The sequence below is a fragment of the Ambystoma mexicanum genome, chromosome 5p (genome assembly GCF_040938575.1).
Source record: "Ambystoma mexicanum isolate Mex_15411 chromosome 5p, UKY_AmexF1_1, whole genome shotgun sequence".
NCBI lineage: Eukaryota > Metazoa > Chordata > Amphibia > Caudata > Ambystomatidae > Ambystoma > Ambystoma mexicanum.
In genome coordinates this window covers 18,391,758-18,417,014 of record NC_090930.1, presented here as the reverse complement: position 1 = coordinate 18,417,014, position 25,257 = coordinate 18,391,758, and the positions used below count along the sequence as shown (strand labels likewise).

The following is a 25,257-nucleotide window of genomic DNA, read 5'->3' as shown; positions in this document are numbered from 1 at the left end:
TGCATAACCTTACAAATGAACAATTTTGTACTTTTATATATAACAGCACTATCCAAAACTAGAAAAGGAAAGGGTTGGGGTAGGTGTGGTGCAGATGGCTCAGTAGGTTAAGCGCCCACCCAGCATTACAGAAGATATTCTTCAAATCACTTTGGGTCACAATGAGTACCGATAGACCATTCTCCATTTGGTGTGTGCAGTATATACGCAGTCATTGTATCTGCTTCAATAGTTCATTCTGGAATAGATTTCCAAAGATTTTGCAATGCAGCGAAATTCCAGCTGTAATCATCAAAGCCTGCAATGAGGTTATGCTCTCCACCCCATTCAGCCAACACTTTCAACATTTAGTGTTTGTTACAAAGAAAAACAAAATAAGCTTCCACAATGTGGCATCTCTTAGTCCCCCCATGTAGAGCACTGTGCCTTCAACAACCCCAAGGTCTGCCTGTGTGTACAAATGCCTGTTTTCCACCAGCCACCACATTGTTATTTTCTGCACTTTCTTTCAGCTGTTACCACCCATCTCTGATCTATTTCACACAAAACCACACGTCTGCCTGAACCACTCACCCTTCTCAGCAGTCAACGACAGGGTGGGGTTGGAGGAGTCAACCCTCCCATGCAGAATTGGTGTTTCGTGCCTGCTCTACTGTTCATGCTTAAGTGAAGCGATGTTCACCAGATCAACAAATCGTATTTGTCAAAGTGCCCAGGGATGACTATCTCACACATGCTCTCTGCATGAAAAACTGATGGTTCAAGTGCTAATGCCGTGCCCATCCAGGTTTAGTAATCTCAAAATAAAGAAATACATTGTAATACTGTTGTGGTTACTCATGGATGTATAGATCTGAAGTCTAGATAAGCATAACTTATGAGGGTACTGTGGTAAGTAATACACAGAGTTACTTCCATTTGGTATTTTCTATGGTGGGGTCCTTTGTTACATCAGCAGTAATTCAGAAGGTATGAAATACCTTTTTACACACAGTCTGTAGTGAAATTGTTTTTATTCAACATTAGATTTTTCTTGACTTACTGCCACAATAAATAATATTTATGTCCTATTCTGTGTGAAAGCTTCATGTTTTTAAGTACTTGAGGAGGTCTCTAAAGTTAAACTACAAAAATGCATCAGAACTACACGCAGCAATTGGCAAGAAACACTGAACTGTGGAAAGAAGCAGCCATTTGCCATGACAAGAGATGACAGGACACAGTGGCAAACAGAAGAGGAAAGCAACCATCACAGAGCACTTCAACAGGAACAGATAGAAGCGCTGGCTGGTAAAGAAAGAAACAACAAATAGGGGGAAGTCAATCACCACGAGAGAAACTTGAACATGAAAAAGGTGGAGGTTAGCAACTCAAAAAACAAAAACACGAAAACACAAAAATGAGAATGACCCACCAAGAGGAGCACACAAATAAGGGAAACTAAAAGCAATGACAAGATTACACAGGCTATAAACAAAGCAATGACATGAGAGTAGAAAAGGTCATCATGTAATGACAAAATCCAAGTACCAATGAGAAAACAAACAAATCAACTGGAAAAAATGCCTCCAAATCTGTGCGCAAGACAATAATTCTTTTAGGCGAAAAGACAAAGAGCTTAACAGACACAGCAAGGTAAACCATTTCAAGAAAAAAAAAACATTAGAATATACAAAATGTCTCCACTGCTCGTCTTGACCCACCACAACAGCAGCATGCTGCCAAAGTCTTTTCAAGATAATTCCAGAAGCAAGCCAGATAAATGTACAATGCAAAGGATCTGATGTCAACAATCCACTCTGTCTCTGAATAAATACGCACACACGCACTTCCAGTGGCATGTCATGTCCTATCAACAACGTATTCAACTGAGGAGTTGGCATGTAATCTCACAAAACCACAGCTTCAGTGTTATTTGTTGGGATACAATTGTATTGTGCCTTTCTGGTACTAAAATTGGATAGTTTGAATAACCAGTTTTCACCATTCCAGAGTACATTATGACAAGAAGTAAAGTGTGAGGCCGTCTTGTGATTATGCATAAGTCCATTCTTGCTTTTCTATGCATGCAGCAAACCATTTCACATCCAGGTCAGCGCCATGGACGGTTATAAGAAACTGTCACTTATGGCTTTGCGTATCAGTCATACTAACAAAACAAGCCCATTCCTGATCAGTGGATACTTTGTAGGAGGTCATGAATCTTTCCACCACTAGTGCCAAGTATCTTATCTTTTCATTTTAAGAGGTTCTTAAAATCTGTTAAAGCTTTGCTAGGTTTGGGAAGCGGGATGCTGAATCTTTACAAGACCTGCCCATTCTTCTGATCTGGCGGAAGGACTGTCCACGTTTAAATAGGTAAAAAGGTGCCTTCTTTTCATATTGTAACCATTTGGATAACATGCATTTTTTGGTGTGTGTACAGACTTCCTGACTGATTGAAACTTTTCCCACATTCAGTACATTGATATGGTTTTTCTCCTGTGTGTATCCTCTGGTGCCTGAGTCTATCTGTTGATCGTCTGAAGCTCTTCCCACACACAGTGCAGGGATAGGGCTTCTCTCCAGTATGTATCAACATATGAGAAAGAAGGGTAGATAAGTGTCCAAAATGTTTCCCGCATTCATTACAGGTATATGGTTTCTCTCCTGTGTGCATCCGCTTGTGACTAATAAGGTGTGCCACTTGGCTGAAGCCCTTCCCACATTCACCACAGGTGAAGGGTTTCTCACCTGTGTGCACTCGCTGATGTGTAATCAATTTCTTAGACTCTTTGAAAATCTTTCCACACTCCGTACATGTATAGAGTTTTTCTCCCTTGTGGTGCGCGGCCAGGTATTTTGATTGGCTGAAACTCTTTCCACATTCAGTACATGAATAAGAGGTCTTTCCTGTGCAAGGACCTTTCTGTTTAGAAGGGTTTACTAGTCTGCCGACCCCTTTTTCATACACAGTAGAGAGGTATCCATCCTGATTTTTAAGCTTCCGCTGGGACATAATCCATTTCTTGGGGCCCTTTTCCTTGTCAGACTCCTGGGGAACGTCGTCTTTGGCTGGTGTCAACAAGGGATCCTGAGGCTCCTCTTTTGCAATGCGTGGACCAAGACTTCTGTCCTCATACGTCATTGTTGTTTCAGCCTCTGCCAATGTAAACAAAACAAAATTTCAGACATTAAAGATAACTGCTAAAAGAAGAATTTATGAAGACGCTCCACATATTTATCAGAATTCCAAAATCAACTGTAATGGGTTCATTCTAGATCCAACTGAATATGGTGATTAAAGCAGTTGCTTTTACTGTAATCTAATCCAGGGTCTGACTTCCTGAAGATTTAACAATGCATGGGCTCGCACCTAAAAACAGCTTGCTGGACAGCTTTTATTTGGAGGACAACACTGCTGGAGAATACGTTTCACAACAATTTCAATGTACTTTTTTTACAGCAAGACTAAATGCATTTCACAGACAATAACAGCTGCATATTGTATTTTTAACAGCAGCAGATTAAACAGTAGACATCTTGATCAACTTTGGACTATCCAATGTATAATTTTAATTTCTTTCCCCAACCTTCTTATATGTTAATCTGAGTGCCAACCTCTGGGGGTTCAGAAAACCTTCATCTACCAAATGATGGCAAGACTACAAACCTAAGAGCAGGAAGGGCATCAGACATGAATGAAAATGGCAGGATCTCAAGGGTTACCACCATCCCTCCAGATAAAGCGCGTGTCATGCCTTTTTACGCATTTAATTATTGCACATACAGAGCATTTCATTTATTCAATGGTAGATGAGAGCAGGCCCTTCCCAGGCCTGTCACGAGAGAGAGGGGAGGGGGGGAGAGTGAGTGAGTGAGTGAGTGAGTGAGTGAGTGAGTGTGTGTGTGTGTGTGTGTGTGTGTGTGTGTGTGTGTGTGTGTGTGTGTGTGTGTGTGTGTGTGTGTGTGTGTTTTTTTTCACCCTCAGGGGAAACCTTGCAACTAGGGTCCAATGCCACGTAGCGCCAGCCTCATAACTGGCATGTTTTCAGACCACCATGGGCCTGTCGGGCGGTACCTGGCTGCGTGCAGTGTTGATTAGTATATAATACACACACCAAGCCAGTGACTGACAGCCCACACATCACTTTGCTCAGTGTATGTATTATATACTATAAATCATGTGTGCTGCAGTGCCACTGCTGAATGCTGATTCATAATCCGACACAGACTGTGCCCAAGGTAGAGCTAGCTGCTGGTGGTGGTGGTGGTGGTGGTGGTGGTGGTGGTGGTGGTGGTGGTGCACTCCGAGTCGTCACATCATCAGGCTCTGGCGGCGCTACGCAGATTTCAGCCAGTGGAGCCACCCTGCGTGACATTAGAATGCGCTTCAGCCAAGGAAGTGCAGTGCTCCCCGTCAAACAGTCCTGCTGCTTGAAGAACCCCAAGGTAGGTAGGGGTCCAAGTGGTGTGTACACTGTGGATCATGATCATCTGGGGAGAGGAGCAAATTGTGTGCATTTTTTTATTTTAATGAGCCTATTAAACCTATACACTTATCAGCCTCTTATGGGGTTACCATAATGACAGTCACAATTTACTTGTAAATCAGCAAAGTGTGAAGGAATGGCCCTGGAGTACAAACTTGGCAGAGCTGCGAGTGCACGTGAACACGCACAAACCCAGCTGATCCTCGCATCCCTATTTAAGGTTTTGAGGTGGGGGGGATGGTGGGTGGGTGGCCCTACTTGTTTTATACCAATATTATCCATTATTGTCTTTGCCACTTGCTCACACCAATGCTTTCTGTGAGCATTCTACACGGTCATGTGATGCTCTGTGCACAATACAACCTCCGTTAGACTCAAGGTGTAATATGTGTAACGCGTTGGTTGTTTCAAAACAAATACTTTATAACATTTGAACGCCACTTACAAGAGTCGCCAAGTTAATATTTTTAACAAAAAAGATGGCAATGCATGTTTGAACAGGTGAAATGTAAATTGTCACAAACCATTCTTTAAAAATCATATCACATTTATTAGCTCTGGACAGTGTTCAGAGCTCATTGCTCACATTTAATGCAGTTTATGTGGGACATTGTACAGAAATCCAGCGCAGATTTATTTTTTACAATTTGCAGCCTTATGTCTGCCAGGTCTGTTCACCAAAAACAGACTACAGGTTCCAAGAAGCACTGGGAAGCAGGACGGGTGGAATGAGAACCAAACAAGGTCCTGGAAATAGTGGCCCCACACTACACATTTTCAGGTTCAGCAAGCCCAGCCCTTTTCCTATGAGAACATTTGGAAATGAAATAAAATGGTCTGGGTCTCTATCTCCCCCCCCCCCAAACCTCCCACCCCCACTCTCTCATGTCCAGCAGACTCCAGCACTGCCCTTCGCGGCCATCCGACCCATGAAGTGTGTCAATTGAGGCTGCTCAACGCTACTTTCTCTCCTCCTCCTGCACCTTTGGCTGACTCACACCCGATTCTAACCATTATCTCTCCATCTCTACACTTTGGATGTCCTTGCCCCAGTCATGAGGATACTCTTGAAGCCCAAATCTTTGTACAATCCCAACCTCGTCATCCTTAAACGCAAATGTAGGGCTGCTGAGAATATATAGACAATGCACCTCAGTGATGAGGTTGGAAATATAACGATAAATTTTAATACAAAAATAAATTACAAAATACTAAAATGCTTTGATAATGTAGAAAAAAGAAAAAAAAAACACTTGACATCCAATTTATTCCACCATTCATACACATACATGCTGTGTGCTGCGGATTACCTGAAGAAGCATCCTTTACCACTTTAACCCAGCTTCTGCCCTTTTGCCATTTTCATCAAATTGGGCCACACTGCTTGCCGGCCCTTCCAAGATGGCCGCTTCATTTTTCTTCATCTGAATTTCCTGGCCTGACTCACACCCCCACTGGTTGCCTGGGTCTTGATAGCCCAATCAAGGCAACCAGGAGCTGGCACCATCTACTAAGGCCCACTTCGAAGGCACCCGTCTGCTTCCCTGTCCGCTACATGAAGCTACTGTTAGGAAATTCAACCTAAAGAGAATTCTCCCTAACCTAGTGAGTCCCCCAACAGCTTTGCTGGATTTCTGGAGTTTGTTTTTTTCTCCTGCCAAGAGTGAGGCTCTTTCTCCCACTCTTGGACATGATTTATGGTGTTCCTTTGACTGTTAATGTGTTTTATGGGCTATGGGGCCCTTTACTCCATAGGGTCTCATGTGTTTTTACTATGCGTGTTACTAGGCACCCTCCGTGCAGTGGCACAGGGGTGTCAGTGACACCCCACCATAGACTCCATACCCTGGGACTAACTACTGTCTCCCAGGGCACGTAAAGTCACCATTGGCTTTACTAGTCCCAAATTATTAACAGAAACCGATACAAACCATCATATTGTGGACGTACTGGTCAGGGCAATTCGATTGCCCCGGGGTCTGTTAGTCGAGGGGGCACCGTCTCCGTCCCCCCCCCCCGGATCGAGTTTTGGCTGGTGGCAGTGGATACTACTTTTTATATTCGACCGCGAATATATCCCTATGGGATTTTCCCATTGTTCGAGGCTACCAACTTTAATTATTTAATTCTTATAGCCTCGAACATACCGCCGGTTTATTTATTTAATACTAATTCGTCAGTTGGTATTTTTTTGCCAGGACTCGATTCTAAAATGGTGTTTGTGTTCTCTTCTGTGACTCCAACCCAAGTCGAGCCCTTTGTTACACTTTTTGGTGGGCTTCTCCACAGAAGCCTCCAAAAGTGGTGCCACTCTGTCTGGGTACCACAGGGGGTGTGTGTGCGGGGGGCGGGGGGGGGGATGGGGGTTTAGGCACCCTGGACTGAGTTACCTTGGTAACTCAAGTCGCACTCGTGTGTGATTGGGCCAAGTGGTGAGCCGGCTGGCTCACCACTTAGCATGTTTGATTGACAGCTAGGCTGAGTGAATGGGGGTGTGCTGCATAAAAGCAGGGCTTTGGAGTCTGGAACTTCAGAAGTCACCACAGGACCTGAGAATCCGACAAGGGAGAAGCTCAGCCAACCTCCCACAACGACACCACCGGTGGAGCCCTGCGGAACAGACTCACCACTTCCGACAGAGCAGATCTCCCGGCTGGGAGAGGCTTCTCCCCCTGACTGGTGGGCACAACCAGTTTACCTTCTTCTCTTTGCATCCCAGGACATCTTGTGGGCGAATTGCCCATGCCAAGCACCCCAGCAACCGGATAGCCACTTGCCACTGGACTGCGAATAAAAGGACTGCTCCTTTTACCCGAGAACTCCGCGGCTGGTTTCTTCCCTGGCAGTGCAACGGACTTCTGTCTTCCTCCCCGACGAGATCCTCTCTTCCCCCGACTTGCATCCGCTGCCAGGAACAACTGCCCCCGCTGGAGTATTCTCACCACTTTAAGGTACCGTGTCCGCCAGGCCTCTCTTTCTAAAGATTGCTACAAGGTAATAATCCCTTAACCTTCTGGACTGGGCTGGCCGCCTTGACCCTCTAACTGGTCTCTTTTTTTGGTCCAACTCTTTTTGAACCTTTGCAAGACTCTTGTGCACTACAACCGTGTGACCTTGGACACATTTCGTTCTGATCCCCATAAAGTGGATCGGGCCTACTGAACTCTAACTTCACGGTTTTACTTGCCTTCCTCTCTTGTTGTGTTCTTGTGAAAGTTTTGGGATCTGTTTCAAATTATACTCCGCTTTCCTCTCCCTTTTAAAAACAATTTATTAGAGTGCCATCTGCGTTAAGCGCTCACCGCTGTCTGAAAATAAGTGGGGCTTTACTCAAGACTTGTCTAATATTCTTCTAAGGGCGTGTATATCTTTTAGTGACCGTGTTTTGAACTGCTCAACTTTAGTGCCTGTGTGTTTTTCTAGATGTGCTTTTTAAATAAATAATTATATCTCTTTTACACCAAGCTCTGGTCAGTGTTTATTTGTTCTACTGTGTTCTTTTTGACCTATTGTGAATACTCTGTATACTGCCTAACTCTTCTTGAGGGAAGTTTGACTGCTCAGCCACAGCTACCAAGTGAATCTGTGTGGTACAGACTGCTACCAAGTGGGTTTACTGCCAAACACCTGTAGTCCTAAATCTTTTGCAGTGGTCCCAGAGGGAACTGCACAGGTTTCTGCCTAACAGCTACTACCACAACCTGACCCTCCCTGGTGCTGCCAGTTCACTCAGCCATGTTTTTGGACTACCAAGACTCTTGTACTTCCCTCCCCATGGGCGTTTCCCTCCTTCTGCCTACCCTTTCTTTTTCCCCCTTCATTGACCTTCACTCTTCCCTCTGCTTGCTCCAACTGGTCTCCAAGTAGGCTTTCAAATACCCTCGTCTCAGCACCTGCCTCTTACTCCTACCTCATTTCTTTCACCCATGTGGCCTTAACATTTAAATCTGTGTTGTTCTTGAAAGTCAAATTTGGGTGTGTTCTGCAATTGAAATGTGGGTTTTTCACATTACTTAGCGCTAGCAGGTTACAAATGATGGCCAGTGACTGTTCCTTACCACTTTTCTTGCATATTTCTCCTACTGCCTCCCCCCTTTACTTGCTCAGGTTTGGCCTATCTATTCTAACTGCTTCTCTATAAACTATCCTTCCCTTCTCACCAGGTCTGGTAAGAAGAAATTCAAAAAGGATATCTTGGCTTCCAACTATCACAGATACCTATTCCAGCGCCTCTGCCAGACAAATGCTCACTGATCTCCTTCGTTCCTTCACCCGATCCATGTACCCCCTCATATGACCTCTGTGCTCTGCCCAGTCTCCTCCTCTCCCATTAATGGTGGCACCCGCTGGGAAGTCCTCATGGACTCCTCCAGAGTGACCATTAAGGTCTACCTGAACGGCATCGTCATGGTACAAGGCCCTCAGGCTAATCTCTTTGACAGACTGTTCCATCGCCTCAACAACTTCCTCTTCTCCAGCTGTCCCCTACTCTCCTCCCTTGGCTACCTTGCCCTCCTTTCCTTCCGCCTCTTCCCCCATCTCGAGCCATCTCTGCAGGGAATACCCCCCGATTTGTACCCCTCCCCGGAAGGCATTTAAGGCTGGCAACCTTCTGCATCTTGCCACTCTCCCTCGTCTGTCACTCCTGTGACATCTGTCACCTCCTTGAAGAACTTGACCTCGATGTCTTCCATCTTATCGAGACTTGGTTCACAGCCAGCTCCGTCACAGGTTTTGACACTCTCCTCCCGCCGGCTACAAGATCATCTCCGCCCCCTAGATCCAGCCGGCCTGGAGGGGGTGTAGCCCTGATCTTCCCCGAGTGGATTCCTGCCTAAATCATCCCCACTCAGCCTGCAGACAAGGCATTCGAAAGAAGAGCAAGTCTCTCTCTCCGAGCAACTCTCTCACTGTTGCTACTCTCTACCGGCTTCCTGGTCAAATTACCCATTTTCTCTCCGAGTGGGCAGATCTCCCCTCCTCCTCCCTCCTGGCCTTAACCACTCAACTCCTCCTCCTTGGTGACCTCAACATCCATCTTGATTCTCCCTGTTCCTCATCTATGCTCTTTCACGACCTCTGTGATTCACTCTCCCTCTCTATTCTCCCCGCCCGCCTGACTCACTCGGCCAGTCACACACTTGATGTCTTGATCTCCTCCGGGCTCCCCTAACCACTCCTCTCTCCTGGATTGATCATTGCCTCCTCTCATCTTTCCATCTGCTCCCCTCATACCAAGCGGACGACAATTGCCACCCACCTTCCCAGACAACCGACCCGTGAGCGTGTCAGTCGAGGCTTTTGCTGCCACCTTAGACACCCCCCTCCTACAAACACCCCAGCCCCCCTCCACCTCTGGCTGACTCACAGCCCTGTCGCTGCTCTACTCCCATTTTTGCTACTCTTGATGTTCTTGCCCCCCCATCATGATGATCCGTTTGAAGTCCAAAGCCAAGGGTAATTCCTGGTATGACTGACCTAGCTACACTTAAAGTGTAGGGCGGCTGAGAGGAAATGGAGGGCTTCCTGCTCATTCTCTGACAAACTGGTCTGCTGCCTGCTGCTCCAAAGCAATACCGTCACGGTCCGCTCCAAGAAGAAGCCATATTCAAGTCTGCGTCTCTGCAGCATCCAACAACTCGGCCGAACTCAGTTGGCCAAGTCTGCTGCAGTCTCCACCACTCCTCTCGCCTCCCAGGCTCTCTGCAATGCCCTTGCCTCTCACTTTAATTCCAAAACCCAGGACATCTTGTCCACCCTCGCCTCCGCCCCCACCTTCTCTCCCCGGCTTGCTGACTCTCTCAGCCACCCCCCACCCTCTTTCTCCTTTCCTCCCCAGATGAGGTCCATAGACAAGTCCGATCTATGAAAGCCTCATCAACAAGGTCCAGCCCTGTTCCTCTAAAACCGTTAAGGACCACATTGATACCCTTGCTGATTTCTGCAACTGTTCCTTTGCCTCTGGAACTTTCACTATCCCTTTCCTCAAGAAACCCACAGCAGATCCTCTTGTCAAATCAACTATAGCCCAATCTCCTTTACTCCTTTTTGAGGAAGCATCTGGAAAAGACGGCCATCGCTCAGCTTAACCTTCATTCCGAGGCTCTCTCCATGACCACCAATCTGGTTTCAGAGCCACCAGAAGCACGGAAACGGCTCTCCTGAACATCCATGAAGACATGCTCTCCAACTTTGACTCAAACATTCCCTCCATCCCCATCCTACTTGAGATCTCCTCTGCTTTCGGCACGGTCAACCAAACCATCCTGCTCAATCGTTTGTGACAACCTGGGTATCATCGATCAGGCTCTGGCCTGGCTGACCCCTTTCCTTTGTGATCGAACCTACCAGGTACAACTTGGGTCCTTCCCCTTCTCTACCTCCCTCTCCACCTGTGGTGTTCCCCAGTGGTCTAACCTCTTGCCCTGCCTTTTCAACCAATACCTGGCAACTCTCGCCTACTGCATTTCCATTTTCTGCTCAAACTTCAGTGCTATGCTGATGACACCCAACTCATTTTCAGGATTCTCTCAGACACCTCCTCTCTTCCCTCATCTCCGATCGCTTAATCGCTATTCAAAATTGGTGTGCCGCCAGCGATCTTTGTCTAAATGCCAACAAGACTGAGATCCTCCTCATCGGTACACCTTCACCATCCTTTCCCCACTCTCTGGCTGGCCTCCCTTGGGCCTCCTCCTACCCCTACCTACAAGGCTAAGAATCTCGGTGTCATCTTTGACTCCAAACTTTCCTTCTCTGCACACATATGACGTGTCTAAAAGTCAAACCTCTTACTGCACCCCCTTAGAGGTACTCTGCCTTTCCTCTCCTTCCCTCAGAAGCTCACTGTCTCCCAAGCTCTGGTTCTCTCTAGGTTGGAATACTGTAACAGCCTCTTTCTTAATCTACCTGCCTCCACTCTCCGCCCTTTACATTGAATCCAGAACAGGACTGCGAGACTTGTCCTTGGCCTCAAGCCCTGGGATCTTATCGGCCCAGCTCTGAAATCCCTTCATTGGCACCAAGTGGATGCAAGGATTACATTTAAAACCCTCTGCATTGTCGAGAAAGCTTTCTGGGGCCTGGATCCACAATACCTACAACTATCCCTCCATAAATACCTCCCCTCTCGAGCCCTTCACTCCTCTACTTCCAACTCCCTCAGGGTCAGTTGTTTCTCAAAGAAACGAGCAGGGGACAGATCTGTTTTTAGGCTGGGGCCTCCCTTTGGAACAGCCTCCCAGCCACCTTGAAACTTTAAGAGAACCCTCTGCGGAAGCACCTCAAGACCTTCCCTCTTCGCTTCTGCCTTTGCCCCTCTTCTCCCTTGCTGATCTATTCTCACTTGGCACCATGCACCTGGCCACCCTCTGTCCTTCAGGCCCAGGTACCTGCTCACCCGGCCTCCCACCTGCACTGCCTCCGGGCCTCCTCTTGCACTGGGATCTGTACCCGTACCCATACAGTCCCCAACTTTCCTTCTGCACTTATCAGATATACCCCGACTAATCATGCACTTGCCGGCTGCACTACCACTTTTCATTGCCTGTATTATTTATTTCACATTTATTCTGTTCTCTCCTCTGTTCCGCACGTCCCACTTCCTCACTTTCCCCCCTTTTCCATGCACTTGCGCGTTCTTAATGTCACTGGGCCTAGTAAGATCGTTTTGTTCTCCCTTGTTTCCCTCCCTTTGCTTGGTTGTGCTCTGAAACACTTGTGTACGAGCACGATATAAATAAAATATATCATACTAGCAATCACACATCCAATGTCAACTTAAACAAAAGATAAGGTCAACTCTTGCGCGAGATCCTTTTGATAATCCACACAGTATTTATTTTTCACACCCATGTCGCCCAACGGTGTGTGTTTTTTTTTGTACAATGGCACCCTGCGCTTATAGGACATTGGTGAGGCACAAGTCTTGCCTTACACAATCCGGTGGAAGATGTCTTCCAGCAGTTACTCTACAAAATACCATTAACACAATCCAACCTCTTTTCATAACTATGGCATATTTGAATGACGCATATAAATCTTGCATGATTGTATAATTTCACACTCAAATGGGAGTAGCACAAACACAGGACCTAATCCTCAGTGCTCCGGGGGTACCAGTTCCGAGAAGCCTGCAAAGGGGCGGAGGCACAGGGTAAGTCATGGGCTCCTTCCCACTCTAATCAGATACAATTTATCTACATGTTAGGATTGACACTTGCTCACCGAATACTGCTGATAGTCTTGAAAATCCACCTTCTGGGTTGGCTTATCAAGTCTCCCATCGTACATAAATTGTTAAAGTATTTGTACTACGCACCGTCACCAACAGAGTTGGTCCCCAGGTGCTCTGGTGGATATATAAATGAGAAGGTGGGATGGGTTAGTAGGTGAAGTGGGAGTAGGATGGTGAGAAGAGTGGTGTTCTGTTGGCAGCTTCAACTCAGTATACACCGGGTGCTGAGGTTCGGTGCGAGTATTGGAATGATGTCAGTCCTCATGTTAAGTTGGTGTTGCTTATGTGTTGTTGTGGTGGTGGTGGTGGTGTTGTGAAGTGCGTGCGGGTTGTTGCGCGAGAGATGGTTGTGTGAGATAAGTCTGCAGAAATGCTGGGTTTTTTGTTAGTCGGTTGTATGGAGGTTAGCAGAAGTTCAGAAATCTGTCCCGAGTGTGGCACCCGCCAATCTTCCCAATTTGATCAGTGTGGGCAAAAGGGCTATGCCTGGCAGGGTTTGGTTAGTGTGGGGCGCTCCCTGTGCTGTTCTAACGTGTTTTGTAAGTGTTCTGATTGCTCCTCGCCATTCTATTCTAGCCTGCTCTGTAGGTGTTCTAATGTTGATGGATTGATTAATGTGGGCTGGGTGTCTATTCTCCTCCTTGGGTGCTGGGGATGGTGTAGCGGGCTCCTCTCAAACTTTCTATCTAAATGCGTCTGCCGGTTTGGATATGGTACGCCCGGGGGGAGTGGGTGAGTCATTTAAGGCTTTCGTCTGAGTCTGATTATGGGCCAGTCTCTGTAGGCCTCCTTTTGTGGTTATTTCCCATGATACCTTAAGGTCTGTCGTGTGGGTTCAGTGTTTGTCCATTTGAGAGTGGCCGAGGTTGGTGTTATTTTCGTTGTTGTTTTAGTGCGGTAGGCATTCTAATGCGTCGCTGTTGTGGTTACGCTGTGAAGAGTTTCCTGAAAGCTAGGTGTTTTGTGTTCCGTATATTAGGTAGATCATTCCAGGTTTCCGGTGCCTGGTGAGAGAAAGAGGATCCTCAGTTTTCTTCTGTTATAGGGTTTTGGTTCCAGGCGGATGTCGGTGCTTGATCGCAGTGTTCTTGTCAGTTGATGTAGGCGTAGTTTATCGCTTAGGAATTCTGCACCTTGTTTGTGTATTGCTCTGTGCGTGATGCACATAGACTTGCACTTTATTTGCTGTATTAATGGTAGCCAGTGTAGTATTTTTAGCACAGGTGTGATGTGTTCTCTTCTTGGTACCTTGAGGAGGAGTCTGGTTGCTGCACTTTATGCGTTGTAGTTTTTTAGAAGTCGTTCGGGCATGCCCAGTTATAGGCTATTGGCGTAGTCTACTCTGGACATGATCAGAGCAATGATGGTAAGTGTTTTGTCGGCGAACGACAGGAACAGTAGGATCCTTTTTGCTGCTCGCAAGAGGAAGAAACATTTCTTGAATAGAGAGTTTACTGGTGGCTCTAGAGTGAGGTCGTTATCCATCAGGACCCCTAGGTTTTTTACAGTTGGTGATGGTTCTGGTGTGGTGCCGAGCTCTTGGCCAGGGGATGTAGCTGATGACTCATCCTTTTTTTGAAACAATCATTATCTCTGTTTTGCCTGGGTTGATTTTGATGTGGTTGAGGTTCATCCAGTTGAATATCTCACAAAGGCAATTCTCTAGTGTAGTGTTTTCTTCTCGGGTGTCTCGTATGTTGAATATTATTTGAGTATCGTCAGCATAGTTGTAGCATGCAAGGCTGTGTTTTTGATGAGTTTGATTAGTAGGTACATGTTGAATAGAAGCAGCGAAAAGGATGATCCTTGTGGTACCCAGCACGTGGAGTCTCTAGGTTTGGATTTAAAAAGGGTTCATCCATACGGTTTTGGTTCTGTTTGTTAGTAAGGATTTGATCCATAGGAGGGCAGTGTCCGTTATCCCTAGTCCTTCTAATCTCTTTATGAGGATGTCATGGTTGACAGTGTCGAAGGCTGCGGACAGATCTAGGAGAAACAAGGCGGTGCTGTTGTCCGAGTCTGCATTTGTTTTTAGGTCGTCCCAAATTGAGAGGAGAGACGATTCTGTTCCTCTCATTGGTTTCAAACCAACCTGTGTCTGGTCTAGTAGGCAGTGCTCTTCTATGAATTCTTGGGTTATTTTGTAGACATACGTTTCTAGCAGTTTGGCCATGTAGGGTATATTGGAGATGGGTCTGTAGTTGGATAGATCCTCTACGTTTCCTGTTGTGTCTGAGTAGTGGCTTGATGTACGCTGATTTGAAGGCCTGAGGTACTTTACCTGTTGAGATTGAGGAGGTTCCTGTGGTATTCCATGGGGATTCCTTGTTTGAGAATTGTTTTGTATATGTCCGGGGGGAAAGGGTCCTCAGGAGACCCTGATTTGTTGCTTTGGTTTACCAGTTTGACAAAAGCCTCAACTGATATTTCTGGGAAGCTTCGCAACTTGTTTGGGTGTTCCTTGTCGGTGTCGCTGGGGTTTGAGCTGCGATTGCTTGGTCCGTTTAGTATGGTTTGTTGGATGGAGGTTATTTTATTTTTGAAGTGGTCTCCTAGGTCATTGCAAAGTTTCATCAATGGAATTGGAGTGTTGTTGCAGCCCGGTGGGTTTCTTATTTCGTTTATTATTTTGAAGAGTTTTTTGTGCGTTTGGAGCTCTGAAGATTCGGTTGTCGTAATGTTTCCTCTTCGCTTTTTGCATTTCCTTTTTATATGAGCGAATCTGTTGCAGGAATTTCAATTTGTTTGCAGTGGTGTTGTTGGTCCTCCATTCAGATTCCAGTTTTCGTTTTTTTTCTTTTCATGGCGTTGAGTAGTAGGGTGAACCATTTTGCTGTTTTCTTACATGATGGGGTGAAGGGTTTTTCTTTGGCGATGTTGTCTAGAGTTGTTGCAATCCAGGTGTGGAGCAGGGAAACGTTTTTGTCTAAGTCTGCTTCTTGCATGGTTGATGCTTGTGGTTTGCTGAGTTCTAGGAGCTTGGTTAGGTTGGAGTTTTTTTTATGGTTCTCCAGTTTCTTTTCATCATGATCAGTCGTTTTTCTTGTTGCTTTTTTGTTGGGACGGCCGTAGTGATTATGAATGGAATGATGAGGTGGTCACTCCAGAGTATTTGAATTGGGGGTGCCGTGATGATGAGATCCTTGTTGGCAAAGATTGCGTCAAGTGTGTGTCCTGCCGAGTGTGTTGCTCCTTTGACTAGTTGTAGGTTCATGGCGGTTAAGGATGTGTGTGGTTGTGGTTTCTTCGTCGAACCAGATTTTGAAGTCTCCAAGGATGATCAGATGATTATACTTGATGGCTAGGATGGTGATCGCTTCCGTGAATGCGTCTATGAAAGTCGCATCGTAGGTTGGTGGTCTGTATATCAGTATGAATTTCAGGTTCGTTTTGGGGTTTACTGATAGCCGTAGTATTAAGGATTCACATTTATTGATGTTTAGTGGATCTTCTAATTTGATGGGCAGTTCTTTGTGGAGGATCGCTAATTCTCCCCCACTCTTTTCGATTTGCTGGTTGCCTGGATGCATTTGAAGTCTTCAGGCATGCAGTTGTTGAGGGTGGTCTTGTAGTTGTCATCTAGCCATGTTTCGGTAACGATTAGGATGTCTATGCCTCCTGATAGGAGGTCGTAGATTTCCGTTGAATGTTTGGACATTGACCTTGCGTTTATTAAGTTACAGTGGATTCTCGGGGTGCGATTTTGTTTTTTCGTTATTTCTTGTTCAAGTTTGTAGTTGTCTGGTCGTGGTGATTCCGCATTTGAGTTGGTAGGGTGAAGAACGGCGACAGCTGCTTCTTCATTGAAGCGGTCCAATAGGTTGATAACAGGGCTGATCAGTCGTGGTGTTTCTGCTGTGATGCTGCTCAGATGAAGATCAGGGATGGCTTCTTCATTGAGTTCGGTTGTTGGGTCGGTGGTAGCATTGTTGGTTGTCGGGTCTTCACCGTATTGTGTGGGATGTTGTGGAAATCTATGGTGCCCCTCTGTTCTTGTGATGCAAGGGGTGATGGGGTTGGAGTCCTCCCACTCTCCTGTTGAGTGCTCCCATCTTTTTTCAGGGTATTCCGGGAAATTCTTTGCATGTCTCGCAGTTTCCGTGTTGAGGCGTCAGTGTTCCGCGGTTGTCGCGATGCAGGTTGTGAGGTATAAGGATTTTTCTCTTACAGATTTTGTTCCGGTTGCGTTCGGCCTGTTTCCTTCCAATGGGGCTGCTTCTTCTGGGTTCTGTCTGTGTTGTGTGTTCGCGTCTCTTGTTGCACGACCTTAGTCTCTTTCTCTGCGTCCTTTTCTGGGTCGGGCCATTTTTCAGTTTAAGATGCAGGGGTAGTTGGTCCTCTATGCTGTGTTGTGCAGGCGTAGTGATCTTGGTTTATTCCTTCTCTGGATACGCTGGGGTGCTTTCTAGCTCAGTGTCGTTTCTGTCGGTGGGTAAGGTGTGTTTCCTAAGGGTGCACTGTCGGGGAGGGTTATGTATCAACGGTCTGGTGGAATCGGATTTGATTAAGCTGGGTAGTGATGGGTTTCCGGGATTAATATAGTACTCAGATAAGCAGTTAGATTAGGGCCCTGTACAATGGGAGAACCCCTGCTAAATTTGAGAGACCTGTATAGTGGGAGAGGGGCCTAACCATGCAATCTAAACATCCTGCAATGCAATTTAGAGACGGAAACCCCTGCTAGATTTGAGAGACCTGTATAGTGGGAGAGGGGCCTAACCATGCAATCTAAACATCCTACAATGCAATTTAGAGACGGAAACCCCTGCTAGATTTGAGAGACCTGTATATTTGGAGGGAGGCCTATCAATGCAATCTAAACATCAGACAGTGGAATTTGGAGACAGAAACCCCTGGTGAACTGGAGAGACCTGTATAGGTCTATAAAGAGGAAAGGCGTTTGCCCGGCTAGATTGGTACAGTATTAAATAAAGATCAAGTTTGAGGGTGAGGGAATGAGATGCAGAGGGGGCTAATTGCCTTCTTTACTTTGCATTTGGTAAGTGTCTCGGAATCTAGGGTAGAGTAGTTGCTCTACTCCTGACCCAGGCCACTCCTACCTTACTGGTCCTTGTAGATTATGGTTGACGGCTGGCCACTGCTGACACCTGCTGACACCTGCTGACACCTGCTGACACCTGCTGACACCTGCTGACACCTGCTGACACCTGCTGGGGCCGCATCTGTTGGAGCCGCCCTTGGCCTTGGGTCCTTAGCCGCAGGGCTGCACGGGCAGAGGGCTGCCCTGGGAAGACCAGTGATGAAGGTCCACGGATCAATGGGAGAAAAAGCTATGCAAACAAGGCGCTTTTTAGGTGTACACACTCACTGGGCTCCGGGGATGGTAAATTGAGCTGGTGGGTACTGCGAGTCACTAGGCTCGCCAAACACTATCGATGGGACACTGGGAGGGGAGGGAGGGCCAGGGTTTCAGGAAGAGGTTGCGGGGAGGGGGAGGAGAGGAGAGCAAGGGGCCTGCTATTAGGCTCCGGGTGCCACTAAATGGGGAAAAAGCTCTGCAAACAAGGCGCTTTTTTAGGCGCACACACTTACCGGGCTCCGGGGATGGTGAATTGAGCTGGTGGGTACTGCAAGTCACTAGGCTCGCCAAACACCATCGATGGGTCAATGGGAGCGGGCATTGGCGGGACGGCCGGGGATTCAGGAAGAGGGGGTGGGGTGGGGGGGGGAGCAAGGGGCCTGCTATTGTCAGCAACACAAGTTGGGCAGACCTACAAAGAGTGTCAAACGTAACAAATGATATTCCAAAACCTGCCTTCCTCATCACTATTCAAAATGCACCTAGGATCAGAGGCACTTACTTTTCGCATAGCTGTTGCTACGAAATGACATTTGCTCCCACATAGCTGGCGTCTGTTGTGAAAAGGATTACTTCGCGTGGTGTCAGCGGAGGAGTCAAGCTTCCTCAATATTGGAATCTACACACAAGGATAACATCAAACATAATAGTGTTATCCCCCAAAGGTCTTTGTAACATTCACACAAGGCTCACTCAAAAAGTGAGCCAGTAACATGCAGGGGCGTGATCAATAGTAAAACATCCCCCAGTCTCTGTGTCCATACTGTATGGTCATAAGACACCCCGGGGGTGTCCCCCTTAGCACCTCTCATCTCCCATCTAGTGGAGTAAAGTGCCCGGCACTGGGCCAGAGTTGCTAACTTCCTGGAAAACATGTAGGCGGCCGGAGCTTTTCTGCTAGTCTGATGCATCGTATTTTTTGCAAAGGTCTGCAAGATCCTTACCTGCGGATGCTTAGCCCACAGCGTCCTCACTCGAGTTGCGATGCGCAATGCAGGCAGTTCAGGTTCTGCCCGGATAAGCCAGACACAATTGTGCGACAGGACGTATTCATGGACACAGAAATGAGACTGTTCCGGTCTTGTCCATATGCAAAACAATACACAAACAAAGGTGGTAGGAAAACACACATCCCCTGTCTGTTGTGAAATTTACGCACAATGTGAAACAAATAAAACAGACAGATCAAAAGAACCCACAATGGCTATCCAAAGCAGGCATTCTGAGATATACATGGACATATTCAATTGAGTGACAAAATCTGAGGTAAAAGGTTAATCCCTAAAAACTAATTCAATCATTCCCCCCATGAGTGGAAAAGGAGGCAAGGGTCTGCCAGCATGTCACATCTATAGCAAGGTCAAGCATGATGCTACTCATGGACCTCCTGTATTGCCAGCATGGTCCTAGACATTGGCACATAATAAGTCACATGGATTGCTCAAACGTACACACCTGTGCAGCTTGGCTAGGATTAGAACAATTTGTTCCAGTCCACAGATAAGTTAAGACCATGTGTCACTGAATCCAAGGAATATATCCAACGTTGCTCAATCCTGTGTAGCATGGTGCCCACATCACCCCCATCGTGATGGGGCCCTTATGGTTTGTAGTGCAAACCACCTTAAATCTCAATCACTATGGCCTGCCCTAGTAAAATGCTCAACTAGGGGTTTGTCTTGTACCTTATTTCATATGCATGAAATATTCTCTGAGATCCTCAGTCGGATCGGTCTTGTGGGTTTACCCACATAGATAAGCGAGCATGGCCATTGAACAATGTACACAGCATTCTTAGTGAGGCAGTTTGGGAGTTCTTATCAGTAGGTTTTCTGCAAAGTGTGGTTTCCAAAATGATACCTGATTTTCAAATCAAAAAGTCCAGGAAACTTATAGTGAACCCGATATTCGGGTCACAGGTATTAACCCATTCGAAGAACTCAGTTTGAGCGCATTGGCTTGACCCCAAAATGTAGAGATTTTCTAAATCTCTACAAAATGGCTACATCAGGCGCAAATGTCACGCCCAAGTGCACTCGTCTCAGTTGTTTATATATTTGCTTCTTGCCGAGGAAGTCATTTTCTGACATTGCCAGGCACGCACATTCTAGAATAAAACCTGTCCGTGGGATGTGCGGCGTGGTGCGTGGATGCATCCATATCCTCAATACAGCCAGGCATTCCATCTGAGGAAGATGTGTATAATTCCACATCCATCGTTACCAGGATGTCGTCCCGGTTTATCCAGACATCGTTAAGAATCTTGATCAGGTCTGTAGTATCCTTCACATATGCAGGCATAAGCTGCACAAAGGGTTTGAGGAAAAATTCAGTCTAGACCGGCAAAGGCTCCAAAAGGGAGTCTATAGCTGATACAATCCGTCTACCCGGGGGATTACGACCTTTGGGTCGTATGTAAAAGGCCCCTAACTTGGGGTGACTTTTGCATAGGAAGACTTCTTTACTTAGCCATTCTGTTTGTTATATTATGTTGTTATGTTTTATTATTTATAATGCGCAATTATACCCAAGGGTATCAGGGCGCAGCATTTACAAGAATATGCGAAGCTTGGTTACAAAGTGTACAAAGTTCAAATAGCATAGGGGAATGTACAGAGCAATAGATGAGAGCACACAATATATACAAATTAAAAGGTGGCACACAAGGTTACACAGTGTGCGGATCGCATGAAGGATGGCCTTAGCACTTATCTATCTTGGCTGTCCTTCAGTTTAAGCCATGAAATTACCTTAGAGCGGAAATTCAGGTAGGGCAGGTCTACTCTGAGGTGGGGGGGGGCAAAGAGTTCCATAGTTTGGCTGCCTTTACCGGGAAACCGTTACCTCCTATGGTGGCAAGTTTGTAGTTTGGGACAGAGAGGCAATCTTTGTAAGCAGTTCTGAGGGGTCTTGCGGAGGCTTGTCTCTGGAATCTGTTAGTCAAGTAGATCGGGGCAGCCTTGTTAAGGGATTTGTAGTTAAGTGAAGCCGTTTTTAGGAGAATTTTATCTCTAGTAGAGAGCCAGTTGTTCTGTTGTCTGAAACCTGATATGTGCTCTCTTCTGGGGATACCTAAGGCTGCTCTCAGGGCGTTATTCTGGAGGGTTTGTAGCTTGCTGGTAATAGCCTTGGAGGTTCCCAGGTAGAGGGCGTTACAGTAGTCGAGGCGGGATAGAATGAGGGCTCTAGCGAGTGTAAGGCAGCTAGTGTCTGACAGAAATGGTTTAGCTGAGCGGATTAATTTGCATGTATATGCAGATGAGGATGCCAGTGAGCTCAGTTGTCTTTTGAAGGAGAGGTTAGAATCCAGGTAGAAGCCCAGTGTTTTGACCTCCTGTCCAACTTTGATGTTGTTCCCATCTATCATGAAAGAGTTGTAGGCCGGGCGGAGTTTCCTTAGACTATGCGTTGTTCCCAGGATGATAAGCTCCGTTTTCTCATCATTCAGGCATAGTCCACGAGTGGCCATCCATGCCTGGATGATGATGTACACCCTATTCAGCAAGGCCAAATCCTTTCCATAACCTCCAGAAAGCGGAAGGAGGATCTGGGTATCATCTGCATAGTTGGTGTAGGCGATACCGAGATGATCCAAATCATTGAAAAGGGGCTTGGTGAATATGTTGTACAATGTGGGGGAGACGCAGGAGCCCTGTGGTACACCACAGGTGATAGGTATAGGGTCTGCTGCAGCTGTAGGCGAAAATACCCTCATATTTCTTCCGTTAAGGAATGAGGTGATCCATGAGATGGCCTCGGGAGAGAAGTGTGCTGCTGTGTGGAGGTGTGAACATAGGACAGAGTGGTCAACCAAATTGAAAGCTGCAGAGAGGTCAAGGAGGAGGAGCAAGGCAACTTGTCCTTTGTCCCTAAGTGTATCAATATGAGCTTTCAGGTCGATGAGAGCAGTCTCAGTCCCGTGTTGAGGGCGGAACCCAGATTGTCTAGATCCTAAAAGGTGGTGTTCTTCCAGGTGCTTCTGTATTTGAACGTAAGCTACCTTATCTAGGATTTTTAGTAGGAAGGGAACAGTCGTTATGGGTCGGTAATTGGTGGGTATGGCTGGGTCAGGGTAGGTTTTTTTAGTAAGGGAAGTACCCAAGATTGTTTTAGATTGCTGGGGATGGAGCCGGTGGAGAAAGAGGCATTGATCAATTTCGTGATGAAGGGTGAAAGATCGCGAGCAGCGTCTTTGATGAGCTGTGCTGGGCAAAGGTCTCCCTGGCAGTTAGATGGTTTCAGGGACAAGATGATTCTTCATCAGAGGCATGCCTCATCACGCTGGTAATTTTGACGGTGGGGTCTTGGTCTAATTTCTTGTAGGAGCCCACGTCAGCTAAAAGTCATAGACACTCCTCTCTACGAACAAGTGGAGGGCATTGAGCGCACCCCCCCTGACAAACTGGCCTACAGGGAAAAGCCAATGGTGACATGTATGGAGACGGGTTGCGAGGAGGTCCCCTGCTCGCCTTGTAAAAATATAAATTCAACAAATCGGGGTTGCGGGGGTGTCCCCCGCATGTTCAATGTAATAATGTCTGTGCAAAAAACAGGAGACATTTTTGTGGGGACATTACATGGAACCAGCAGTACACACTGTCCTCACTAAGAAGAGATCCTACATTCAAGCCCACATCTGCAGCATCTGACAACTAGGCTGAACTTTTCCAGATCTGCACGGGCTGGCCAATGCTGCTGCAGTCTACCTTTCCTGTTCCCTCCCAGGCCCAACAAATGGCCTTGGCTTCTCATTTCACCACTAAAACTCAGGACATTCTGTCCACCCTGTCCCTTCCTCTACCCCACTCTTCCTCCTACTCCACCACTCCTGGCCCGTCTGAGGCTGTCTCTCCTCCTTTCCATTGTTCACCCCCGACGAGGTTTCTAGACAAGTCTGATCTATGAAAGTCTCAAAGCTGTTTCTCCCCCTCTCATCCAGAGCCATCAAGGACACATTGACACCCATGCTCCAGCCTTGACCAATTTCTGCTATTGCTGCTTTGCCACTGGACCTCTCCTCTCCCTCAAGCACTCCCTTGTGCACCCCCTTCTAAAGAAGCCCTCAGCCAATCCTTCCTCTCCGGGTAACCGTCGCCCACTCTCCATCACTGCTTTCCTGGGAAAACTCCTGGAAAAGCTGGCCATCTCCCAGCTATATCTGCATACTGAATCCATCGCTGGTCTACACGACCACCAGTCTGGCTTCAGAGCTGCCAGAAGCAAGGAAACTGCTCTCCTGAACACGCGTGAAGACCTGCTCTCCAATCTGGACTCAAATCTTCCTAATGTCCTCATTCTCAATCTATCCTCTGCTTTTGACAGGGTAAACCATGCCATTCTGCTCAATCGCCTTCGTGACAACCTGGATATTACTGATCAGGAACTGGTCTGGTTGACTTTCTCTCCGACCCCCTCGTCGAACTGGGGTGTTTCCCTGCTTCCATCTCGCTCTCTACCTGTGGTGTTCCCTAGGGGTCAAACCTTTCTCTCTGGCTTTTCAACCACTACCTGGCACCTCTTGCCCACCGCATTACTACTTTCTGCTCCAATTTTCAGTGTTATACAGATGACACTCCGCTCTCTTTCAGGCCGCCCTCAGCCACCTCTTCTTCTCTCCTACCAGAATGGCTGGCTGCAATTTAGGAATGGTGTGCTACCAATGATCTCTGCCTTAATGCCAGTAACACAGATGCTCCTCATAGGGACAACTGCTCCCTCCTTTCCTCTCTGGCCGCCAACTCTGGGACCTCTTCCTGCTCCTCACTGTGAGACTAAGAACCTTGGTGTCATCTTCAACTCCACCCTCTCCTCACATCTCAGACGTCTAAGAAGTCAAACTATGCGCTTCACCTCCTCAGCAGTAGTCTTCCTTTTCTCATTTTCCTCCAGCAGCTCACCGTCTCAGAGCTCTGGTCCTCTCTAGGCTGGACTATTGCAACAGCCTCTTTCTAAATATTCCTGCCTCTACTCTTCGACCTTTACAACCTAACCATAACAGGACTGCAAGACTTGTCCTTGGCCTCATGCCCATGGATCGTACCACTCTAGCTATGAAGTCTCTTCAGTGGCTCTGTGGCTGCAAGGATCAAGTTAAAGACCCTTTGCATAGTCCACAAGGCTTTCTGGGGACTCGGATCGCTCTACCTCAAACTTTCTCTTCCAAAACATCTTCCTTATCGAGCTCTCCGCTCATCCACTCCACCTGAGGGTCAGACGCTTCTCCAAGCAGAGAGTCGGGGGCAGAGCTCTCCTCGGCTGGGGCCTCTCCCTCAAACATCCTCCCCGTCTCTCTCAAACTTCAGCAGAACCACCTCCAGTTCCGGAAGCAACTCAAGACCTTCCTTTTTGCTTCTGCTTTCTCTCCTCTTCTTATGTGCCTGACTGCTCCACGCACTGGTCACCTGGCCACCCTCTGAACTTGGGCCCAGGCTCCTGCATCTCCAGTTGCCCTTGCACTGCAGCCGGGGCTACCACCGCACTTAAGGGTCTTTACCCAAGACCAAACAGTCCCTTCTTTCTGCACTTATGAGCCACTCGTTGGCTGGACTTATTGAGTTACATGCACTTCTCCCTTTCCTCTTCCCCGCACTTGCACTGTCTGAATGACACAAGGCCTAGTAAGATCGTTGTTTTGTCCTGCCTTTCTTCAGACGGGTTTGTGTTCTGGCAGTCAGCCAGTGAGTCAGGCTGTGTAAAGACACGCAAGGACTTGGCACCACTGACAAAATGGGTCATTACTAAGAACTAAGAGGTGGGTTGTTCGTTCGGACGGCTAATCATTAAAAACACATCGACTCACCCTTGGCAAACATCAATTACTTAAATGTGACAATTTATGTGAAATGTGGATTCTGATTAAGAGGGCTGGGCATGTCGCTTCAGTTGGTGCTCATTTTTTTCAGCAAGATAAACGGTCCTCGGAAACCTTTGACACTTCGGAGCAAGGGCTGATAGCTTGTGACCAAGAAGCTTGGTATTCCAAGAAGCAGAGCAGGGGTGAGACGCATGTAGGGGTGTCACGGTATTAGTTTTATGACGGTACAATAACCTTCTTGCCAAATGACGGTATATCATGGTTATCACGGTATAGCAGGTGGAGTTAACTAATCTTAATATTTTCTAAAAGGTCATAAATTAGATTATTCATCACAAACAAAACCAGGCACTCAGAGCCAGAATTGGGCTTTTCAACATACTTTCCACTGAAATGCCACCCCTTGCTTCCACCA

The 25,257-nt window shown here is 46.9% G+C and overlaps 1 protein-coding gene across 1 annotated transcript in view; it reads right to left on the bottom strand.

Annotated features, from left to right (window-relative positions):
* Positions 1–996: 996 nt before the first annotated feature.
* Positions 997–25,257, bottom strand: part of LOC138480672 (zinc finger and SCAN domain-containing protein 31-like) — a 121,072-nt gene continuing 96,811 nt past the window's right edge. Inside the window, exon 3 of the mRNA XM_069612345.1 lies at positions 997–3,141. Coding sequence (XP_069468446.1) covers positions 2,378–3,141 — 764 coding nt within the window. The 3' untranslated portion in view covers positions 997–2,377. The remainder of the gene's footprint in view (positions 3,142–25,257) is intronic.